General features: G+C 37.2%; 1 protein-coding gene across 1 annotated transcript; it reads left to right on the top strand.

The window, feature by feature from the left end:
* The first annotated feature begins 698 nt into the window (after positions 1 to 698).
* LOC121953839 (obg-like ATPase 1) lies at positions 699 to 9,581 on the top strand. The gene is made up of 11 exons (XM_042501079.1): positions 699 to 786; positions 1,131 to 1,228; positions 2,561 to 2,704; positions 4,121 to 4,248; positions 5,073 to 5,248; positions 5,383 to 5,463; positions 5,578 to 5,675; positions 5,787 to 5,927; positions 6,334 to 6,430; positions 7,517 to 7,639; positions 7,763 to 9,581. The coding sequence occupies exons 2-11, from the start codon at positions 1,131 to 1,133 to the stop codon at positions 7,865 to 7,867; spliced, it is 1,191 nt and encodes a 396-aa protein (XP_042357013.1). The 5' UTR covers positions 699 to 786; the 3' UTR covers positions 7,868 to 9,581.
* The last annotated feature ends 1,185 nt before the right edge of the window (positions 9,582 to 10,766 follow it).

The following is a 10,766-nucleotide window of genomic DNA, read 5'->3' as shown; positions in this document are numbered from 1 at the left end:
TTTAGAAAACATTTTCTAATATGCCTATTTGTGCATCTGCTGCTTGTGATGTCAATACCATTTACATGAAGAGTGCATGTAAACCTAGGATCTCCATGTTTACAGCTTTTTTTTTATTCATTCTAACATGCTGTTGGGAAAATGTAACTTTTTGCTTTTTCAAAAAAATATATTTTGTTGACAAACCGAAGATCTACAAAACATCAGGTAAGGAGTTACCGCATGGGTAAAAAAACAGACAATACATCAAGTAAAATGCAGTCTACTCAGATAAAAATGATAGACAACTAATCAGACGAGAAAACAAATAGGTAAATAAAAAGTGAGAAACCAAACAAAAGCAAAGATATAACAACAAAAATAAACAGATGTGCAAACATACAAATACACAATACAGTCAGAGGATTCAGGGAAGAAAGTGGCATAACTTTCCTAAAGCTTTACACTTTTATTGTTACTAAATAAGCCGAGTGACTTTTATTAACTTCCAGGAGGAAAAATACAAACTTCGACTGTGTGAATTTGTGTTTGTCAATGAAAAAAAATAGCATTTAAATTAACAAATATGATTCAATTTGGAGCTTTTTGCAGCCTGTCACTTGGTACATGGCTGTGGTTAGCGCACCTCTGACGTAGCGAGCTTTCGCTCTCTGACCAATCACAGACCCCCTTGCCTCAAAACACTTCCGGTTTGCTCTCCAACTTGCCTTTCCACCGGAGCGGCTGGTGAGAGCAGCGACCAGAGGAGTGAACTCCACGCAGACCACAGGCTAAAAAGACATAAAGGTACCAAAACATTGGTTTTTACAGCTAATCGGGTTTTCGGCTAACTGTAATAACCGATAAATGCAGGCCGTGGTGTGTGTTCAGTCAGATATTGTGGCTAACAGGTAGCTAGGAGTGGCCACAGTGAAGCAGCTAACGTTAGCATGATGTGTTTGAATGAGCGTCAGCCTGCAGCTGGCTTACACGTTTCCAGCTGAGCTTGTCCAAAAGGAAAGCGCTATACGGTCATAAATACCAAATCTTGACTTTAAGCAGGACTGAGATGTTGCTACAAATAACACTGGATTTGGTGGAGTATTTATACGCGGTGTCGTGGTGTAACCAACTTGTTGTAACTCTCGCAGATGCCCCCAAAGAAGCAAGAAGCTCCCAAACCACCGCCACTAATCGGTCGGTTTGGTACCTCTCTGAAGATCGGAATTGTTGGGTTACCAAATGTTGGGTATGTACATGTTACAAGTGTTGTTGATCTTTGCATAGCATGTTGTTTTGTCAGTAAATGAACACATTTCATCGGTTTTATTTATAAGAACAACACGCATTAAGCAGCATTTCTGTAAGGTACAAGGTAAATTTATTAGTCTTAAAAATTAAGATAAAATATGTCCTGAAATCCTACTACCACATATTTTGGAGTCAAAGGAGGAGGAAAGAAGCTGCTCTGTAGTCTGGTGGTTTGGCAGCGGATACTTCTGTATCTTTTCCCAGAAGGCAGCAGGGTGAACAGACTGTGGCTGCTGTCTTGCAGACACCTCACCTCCCTGAGGTCACTGATGCTCTGTAGACAGGTACCAGTGATGTCCTGGGTGATTTTAATCATCTGCTGTAGAGCCTTCCTGTCCTGGGCTGTGCACGAACCATGCCAGTTGGTGATGTTTCCAGTCAGTTTGCTTTCTATTGCTCCTCTTCAGAAAATAACCAGGATCCTGCTCTGAAATTTAGCCTTACTAAGTTTAGTTACTAAGGTATAGCCTTTTTGTGCTTTTTTAAACCTCGAAGGTGATGTGTGATGACCATAATGGTCCTCAGTGATGGTGATTTCAAGGAACCTATGTTTACCTGCTCCACCTCGGCTCCACTTGTGTAGCCGGTGTGTGTCTTTAGATGCGCCAGTTTAAGCCATTTGGCTCATTTTCAAGTGTAGTCCTTTGAGAGGATGTTTCAAAACATGCAAATGATAAAATTCACATAGCAACTGCAGGAGGACACCATAAAGACAGCTACAACAAACAGGAATTTCAAAGACAGAGCACAAGTTATCCGAAGCAACTAGAAATCAGTACAAAAAATAATAATTATAATAGCACAACAACATATAGCTTTTTAGCACAAATAGTTATTCATGCAGCATTAAGCAACAACATATAGCTGAGCATAACATGCAGAGCAGCAATAGCAACAAGAAACAGCATAGACAGAAGCAGAGATGAAATACAAGAGTCATAATGTAGACCTTTAATAAAATGTGAAAAGATGCAGTTACGGGTTAACAATTCGTTCGTATGCACAGAGGCAGGTCATGCAACACAAAGGTAGGCAGGTTGTCAATAAAATAGATATTTTATACATACCAATGCAAAGCTGGCTGCCTGGCAACGGGCAGAAGACATAAGGCAAGTTAGCTGGTTGGCCAATGTAACAGCTGTTGTGTTTTAGTGAACAATGCAGTGTTGATTACAAATGTCTGCTTATCAAAAAGCCAGGCCTTGAGCTTGTTGGATGAGGATTATTTTTGTTGCACTGCTGTTGACACTCCTGACTCTTTCCACTGCAGGAAATCCACCTTTTTCAACGTGCTGACTAAAAGCCAAGCTGCTGCAGAGAACTTCCCGTTCTGCACAATTGATCCAAACGAGAGCAGGGTCCCTGTTCCCGATGAGCGCTATGATTTCCTCTGCCAATACCACAAACCAGCCAGGTGGGTGCTCAGAATCAGAAATTAAGGATGCACAATAATATTGGCACGTCATCGATATCGGCAGATAATGTCTTTAAAATGAAATGTTGGCATCGGTCTGAAATAGGGGTGGGCAAATGGCCATAAAATAATTTCATAATATTTCAGGGTGTTTTTGTGTTAATGTTATTTTTGACAATCTGACAAAAATACTGAGAAAATTTTATTATTAACCCTTACAGACTGTTTTGCACATTTTAAGCACTTTTCTTTCTTTTTATATATATATTTATATAATAGTGGCTGTGTTCATGCATATGGCGTACATTTTGGTAAGATTGTGTATTTTTGTTGATCTTTGAGATTTCAGCTCTGCTCCTACAATAAGTCTTAAATACACTTTGTAAACAAAATTGTTACATTCATACTGTTAAGTGCAAACAATGTGCCACTGAAACCGATTCAAAAAGCAGTTTTTGATCCCACAGCCATCAAACCACAAAACATGCATGGTATTATTTTTTGTGTCATTCTGTGCTTTTGCCTGGAGTTTCTTACTATTTTCCACTTAATGATGTTTTTTTAAAAATTTTTTTTACCATATTTGGCATATGGAGAAAATACATGCTATTTCCACTATGTGCACTGTCACAATCAATGATGCTTGACATATCCCAGGCTGTGATGTTAAAAAAAAACAAAAACCTTTGCACGTAGTATATTGATTTTTTTCCCCATTTAAAAACATAGTGGTATTGTGACAAAAAATGACAATTAAAGGGTTAAAATTCTGAAAATGAATTAATATTTGATATTTATGATTAACGTATTATGACTACGCATTGGCAATCGGCCAAAATGACTCCGAATATATCAGCAAAAATCATGCATCCCAATCAGAAATACTTTATTTATCTGTAGGGGAAAAACTGTGATTGATTACTGTCACTCTGATGTAAAGCATAAAGAATGATAAATGTAGAAGTAACAACATGTAAATAAGTATGTGAACCTGAAAATAAATATAAAATATGTGCATTATGCTACAATGCTGAGCACCTGTGTGTAAAATATTAATATTACTAAATATAAATATATTTATTATGTGCTGAGTATGTAAAGTCTGCTTAAAAAAAATGTCTAATGCTTCAACACAATGTTAAAAACTAGTATGCAAAGTTGCAGAAATATAAAAATAGGTATTATGCTACAATGTTCAACACAATATATACATCAGTAGGAATAAGAAATATGTACAGAATGTGCATTATATGTTAAATATACATTCAAGAGGTGAGAATAAATATGTGTACTAAAAAAATACTGCACAGTTGAATTATTGCACCAAGTGTCATAACTGTGTGTCCTGACAGCTGGCTGTAATTTGTCCAACCTCCATGGGTTTCTGTCTCTTTTGTGGCTGTTTTGTCTCTTTAGTAAGGTTCCAGCTTTTCTAAACGTCGTGGACATTGCTGGTCTGGTGAGTGGAGCTCACTTGGGACAGGGACTGGGAAACGCCTTTCTCTCCCACATCAGTGCCTGTGACGGCATCTTCCACATGACTCGTGAGTTGTCCATATTACTGCCTGCAGCTGCTGTATAGTAACAACTGAGTAGAGTGGACAGGTGTTAGAGGGCAAGTTAGGACGCTGTACTACACTGCCTAAAAGGGGAACAAGGCTCATTTTAAGAATTCACTCATGTTCTGCCTGTGGCCAAGACAAGATGATATGGCCAGCACTGAACACACTGTTTTCCATTTTAGACTCTTTTACTTAAGCAATTGTCTTATTTGTATCGTATTGTAGCGTTTGTATCAGCCTCTTACTTCTTGACCTCTCCTGACACTTTTTTTTCAGTCAACCGATTTTATTGTGTACAAATAAGCTAAACTTAAAAAAAAAGTACATTTTTTAAAGTAAGGATAAGAATAAGCATTTTTTCTGTGCTGAAATCATTACTAGTAGCAACATTTCAAATGGTCCAACTCTTTCCTAAAGCTAGAATTTAGAGTGAAAGTTTTTATATTTGTGATTTGCCTGGCACTTAAAATCAGGGACTGATAAGATGCAAAAGGATTTTCAGGCCAATATGAAGTTTGTCAGCATTTCTACAATATTAGTTTTACCTCGGTGCAGAACCTTTTCCAAAAGTATTAGGGATCAACAGAATCAGTGTGTCAGTCATTGCCTTTTGAATTGTGCAGGACTTTACATCCCGGTGATATCACTTCTCAAGTTTATAGCTTCAGGAAAGACTTCCACGGTCATAATTTCTGGCTGAACTACTTGGCTGAGTTTGTTTATAATCAATCTTAGTCCCTTAGATTTCAAAATGTGTACATATTTGTAACAGACTGACTTCATCTGTCATCGGTGGTGTGTTTTAGGTGCGTTTGATGATGAGGATATCACCCACGTGGAGGGAAACGTTGATCCAGTGAGGGACATTGAGATCATTCACGAGGAGCTGCGACTAAAGGACGAGGAAATGATCGCTCCAGTCATCGACAAACTGGAGAAACTGGCCGTCAGAGGAGGTGACAAAAAACTCATGTCTGAATATGTAAGTAAAGTGTGTTTTTTCTCAGCTAAGCACCTACTGTCCCGTTCATATCTGTGTCACTAAGCATCACTATCGATGGATTAAGGAGATGATCAGTCTGCAGACATCATATAACCGGCTGCTTCTTGCTTCAGGAAATCCTGATGAAGATCCGGCAGTGGATAGTAGAGGAGAAGAAACACGTCAGATTTAACCATGACTGGAACGACAAAGAGGTAATGATGTATGCGTGTGTGTGTGTGTGTGTGTGTGCTTGAATGAGTTTGTATTAGCCACATTATCTCAAGCTGTTTTGTGATTTGTACCTTTTTTTTAAATTCTCTCCACAGATTGAGGTGTTGAACAAATACCTGTTTCTGACATCCAAGCCCATGATCTACCTGGTTAATCTCTCAGAGAAGGATTACATCAGGAAAAAGAACAAGTGGTAGGTTTGCCTTTACCTTCCCAGTGTGGATGTCACATACATTGTTTTTGCTAAAGTATAAAGCGACTGTTTAACACCCAGAATAACTCATCCTTTTACCTGCTTTGTGAGGTTGTTGAAAATCAAGGAGTGGGTAGACGCTCATGATCCCGGCGCTCAGGTTATTCCTGTGAGTGGATGTTTAGAGTCCAAGCTGCAGGAAATGGAGGAGGAGGAGAAGAAAAAGTACTGTGAGGAGGTGAAGACGCAGAGGTGAGACATGAACTCACAGTGCAGCAAGAATATCAGAAATCAGACTAAAAAACAGTTCAGCTAACACTAAGGGCTGCAGCTATAATGTTTTTTATGTTTGTCAATTGATCTCTAAATTATATATATATATATCTATAAAATGTCAGAATGAAGAAAAATATACCAAAATGCCAATATAAATGTTTTTGATTATTGTGTTTTTTCTGCCATGACAAGTCAAAATGTTTGCAGTGCAAAAGACATTTGAGTCAACCGACGTTAAATAATTCAATAAATCTTGTGTTTTGTTTCTTTAAGTTTGAAGCTACGATAACAGGACAGCAAACTGAACTGTATTTGTTCAGATGCACCTAAAGGTTAATGTTGTGTTGAACATCAGCATCACGGTTTGACTGTGTGTTTCTAGTGTCCTGCCCAAAATTATCAAAAGCGGCTTCTCGGCACTACAGCTGGAGTACTTCTTCACAGCGGGACCAGATGAGGTGCGAGCGTGGACTATCAGGGTAAGTGCTGTGATATGAATGACCTTAAAGTTCATCATTACCATATTTCCTCAAAATTAACTAAAAAAGCAGAACAATTATTCTGGTAAACCTTTGTTAGATATCTATTTATCTCAAATAGCAAATGCTATTGTCAGGAGTGACTGAGGAGGGATCCCTCTTCCAGGATGGACAGATGTGCAACAGATGTTGTAAATAAAAATTAAATTACAGTAATGGCATAAAGGAAAGAGAGCAAGAAAGAGAGAGGAAGAGAGATGTGCAGCAATGATGAAAGCAGGCTGTTGTTTCGCTTCACGTCACCTCTGTCTTGGTCAGTTTCACTTAACCCCTTGCAAAGACGACAGCCAACCGCCCATTAGCACATACGGCTGCATGAGAGAAAATAACTCTCCATACTAGCGAATGCTGGTGGTCTGTAATCGTCATTCAGAAGGTGAAACTGGAAGATCCGTGCGCCAGTGAACAGCAACACAATGTTTTTGTTAAAGTGCTAAACAATCGTCTCTTGTATAACAAGTTTGTTTCGACCAGCGCCTAATTTGAAAAGCGTGCAGTCAAGGCATGTTTTTGCAGCCGGGCAGTCGTGTGTGTTTATATTTACAAGTATATGTTTATATATACATGTATATTATATATATATATATATATATATAGTGCAGTCAATATGTGTGTTGTGTGTGTGAGTGTATATTATATATATATATATGTGTATATATATATATATATATATATATATATATATATATATATATATATATATATATATATGTATATATATACATACATTGGTTTTCCACTGAAAATTAGGCATACTTACTCTTTAAATGTAGGTTTGTTTCTCCTTCTGACCACAAATGGGCTTTTCTTTTGGACATGTATCTCCACCTCATGGCCTTGTCCCAAAGTTGCAAATAAAATGTACTGTTTTTTTGACACCATCATGTTCAGGGGCAGCGTATTGTGTTAACATTGGGAGTTAGACTATAATGCATGTCATTATGTGTGATAGAATTCTCCGTGGTTGCAGTGTGTTAATGTATTTTCCCTCTATTTTTTTGTTGTTGTTGTGTTTTGTTTCAACAGAAAGCGACCAAGGCTCCTCAAGCTGCAGGAAAGATCCACACTGACTTTGAGAAAGGCTTCATCATGGCCGAGGTCATGAAGTACGATGACTTCAAAGAGGAAGGCAGCGAAAGTGCAGTCAAGGTGTGTTTTTATGAAGCCCAATTATATTCCTGGACTGGCGCACTGTTGAATTTCTGCCAGTGACAGCGTTTGACCTTCAGACAAACGTCCTTGAATACAGTTGGACTTTTTGCTCTTTTGCAGGCTGCTGGAAAATACAGACAACAGGGCAGGAACTATGTGGTGGAGGACGGGGACATTATCTTTTTCAAATTCAACACACCGAACGCACCCAAGAAGAAACCATGAGACCACACAGACACCAGGGGGAGAACTCAGCATACTGTTTAGTTTGGCCCCTGAGAGCTGCACTGTCTGCTGGTTTTCATACTTCTCTTTTGAATTCAGAGGATCAACTCGTGGTTGGCCAGAGGTATTTACCCAACCGGCCTCCCAGGCCTGGACCAGAATCTTTAACAGTTAATGTTTCTGCACAAGCATAACATACATTCCTACCAGTAATATTTGGAGCAAATTTTCAAACAGAGCCAACTCTACTAGTCAAACATTTTAAAAACACTATATTTTTGGTCTCATGGTCCAAATTAGAACAGGTATAACTGAACTTAGAAATATGACGTTTTGACTTTTACTGGAACAGCATTTTAGGGCTGCAACTAACATAATAACCATTATTAATTTATCTGCAAATTATTTTCACGATTAACCAATTTATTGTGCCATCTGTGGAATATCAAACAATTGTGAAAAATGCTCATCACAATTTCCCAAAGTGACGACTTTCAATTGTCTTAAACCCAAAGACTCTTCATTTGTGATCATGAATGACTAAGAAAAGCAGCAAAGTCTCACATTTCTGAAGTTGAGACCAGCAAATGTTTGACATTTTTTGCTTGAAAAGTTGACCGAAGTGATTAATCGATTATCAAAATAATTTTCTTTCAATCAGCTAATTGTTACAGCTCTACTACATATCGTTTTTAACAGATACTGGCGCTATTTATGTGTTTAAAAGTGCATCAGGTAATCAGAGCTTGCCCTCTTTTCTGGATGCTTTTTGATCATTTAAACTACAATGCTTTTATTATAACCTTAAGATGATATTAATTCCTCTGAGGTAACTTTTATCATCTAAGCCAAAAAAAAATCAAACAAACTAGAGAGCATTTTTCTTCGGGGTCACTCCAGCTGGGATTCAGTGTGGCACGACTGAAAATGAATGTGGGACGGGTTTAAATGGGAGTAGATAATGCCCCATTCCCCATTTCCTACTCCTAAGCTCCTTGAACTGGCTCTGATTGTCGTAATGGCTGTAAATCTCACGGTTCAGAGACAATTCAAAGCATGTTTGTATTGTTAACGTTAACAAAGTTATATAAATTTTTGGTAGCATCGATGCTACGCCAGTATCTAAACCATTTACTCAGTTCCTTTATGCCTTTTCTCCTTTGTGTTTATGCTTTTCATGATAAAGAAATAACACCTTTTTCAAAAATTCTAAAATATACGTTTTCGACAAATGTTTGACTGCGTTATCAAGAGAAAATGAAAACCATCACTCAGTGTTGCACTAGTTGTCAGTACTGTGCCGTATTCTGAGGGAGAGGAATATTATTTTAGGAAGAGCAAAGTAGGATGAGACGCCTGAATGGAGAGGGTTGTATTACCAACTACTTTTATTGACTTGGGTTCGGGATGGTTTATAACGGGAAAAAAAAAGAAGCCAACCTCTACATTATGAACTCCACCCTGTGTCACAAGACAATGCTTTATTGTAAATCAGCTACTAGAGTGCTCTGTGGATCATCAGGACGGTACAGCTTCATAATGCCTCGTTTCACCTCACAGCCCCACAAGTTTGAATGTCTTTATTTTCAAGAGCACCCAAAAATCCCCCCATCAAACACCCTGTGAAAATCTTTATGAACTTAAGGGAGCTGGGATATAACAAATATCATTCTCATCAATATGCATGTGTCAATAAAAGGAGACAAACCTGTCATTGCTCTGAGTATTTATAATTTACCCCAAATCATGTCAGACTTTGTATACACAGCACAGTGGAATAAATTAACTGCCACTTTAATAATCACAGTTTTCAGTGTTTAATAACAATCAGTTTCTGAATTGAAATATTTAAACAAGCTATTATCAGTTTAATAACTCAATTTGTCTTAAATTAGGCATTAACAGGCTTTAATTTACAAAAAATCAGCTGTTTTTAAAGTGAAGACAAAGTACAAACTGATTAAGGAAAAAACAAGTAAAGTAATTTCATTTGCAGTTAATTACATTTCCTTATTTAAATGTTCAATTAATTGAATTTTAAAATGGAACTGAAAAAGTAATTTTTATTTTATTTTTTTGTGTCTGCCTTTTTCAAGCGACCTCACAAAATTCACTGACGCTCATCTAGAGCTTTCAATCATATCAGTAGATGAAGCTATCGTTAAAAATTTAGATGTTTAGTTGTTTTGTTCTTTGAGGACTTCTCACGTTGACGTTAATGTTGTGATTGAAAGTTGTACTTGATTGTTTTATATTTGAAACTGCTGTTTCTGCGGCCAAGATTGAACTTTAGTTCTGGACATTTCTTTCCAGCCTCAACATTTAGTTTCCACTTTATGACTTTAATGATTGGATGAAAACTAAACAGCAACCTTTTGTCTAACAGTTGGTTACATTTGTTACACAACATGAAAGGTTATCCCCGGAAAATTACTTTAACAATTAACTTCTTTAAGCACAAAATAAAATGCATGACTTCTCTTGGCCTGGAAAATGAGATTGTGAAATCCATGACCATTCCAGACTTTTCATGACCGTGAGATTTTTATTTTGTGTTTTGCTGAAAACATTGACTTTGAATCACTTTCAGATGGCAGAATAGCTTTTACTGTAGACCATGTTCTACTCTGCTTTGATTATATACAAAAAGGAAACGTAAATTTAGCAAACTTTATTTGTTGTCAAAAGCATGTGATAGATAGTAGATTTAAGACTTTTAAAAAAAAAAAAAAAAAAAATGTCAGGCAAAAACACAGACATACATGAAAGCACAGATAATTGACATTCTACACAGAACATAATTAATAATAATAAATAATCATAATATCAATACATATATCAATACATAAATCAATATAAACTTTTTTTAAAAAAAGAATGGACACTGGCAGACGAAAGC

Source organism: Plectropomus leopardus, chromosome 14 (assembly GCF_008729295.1).
Source record: "Plectropomus leopardus isolate mb chromosome 14, YSFRI_Pleo_2.0, whole genome shotgun sequence".
Taxonomy (NCBI): Eukaryota; Metazoa; Chordata; class Actinopteri; order Perciformes; family Serranidae; genus Plectropomus; species Plectropomus leopardus.
This window is presented reverse-complemented; position numbering and strand designations above follow the sequence as displayed.

Bases quoted from the DNA above. Each gene is read 5' to 3' on its own strand.
- LOC121953839 (XM_042501079.1), top strand. From the start codon at position 1,131: ATGCCCCCAAAGAAGCAAGAAGCTCCCAAACCACCGCCACTAATCGGT. The intron at 1,229-2,560 runs GTATGTACATGT...TTTCCACTGCAG, and splicing joins GTTGGGTTACCAAATGTTGG to GAAATCCACCTTTTTCAACG. The intron at 7,640-7,762 runs GTGTGTTTTTAT...GCTCTTTTGCAG, and splicing joins GCAGCGAAAGTGCAGTCAAG to GCTGCTGGAAAATACAGACA.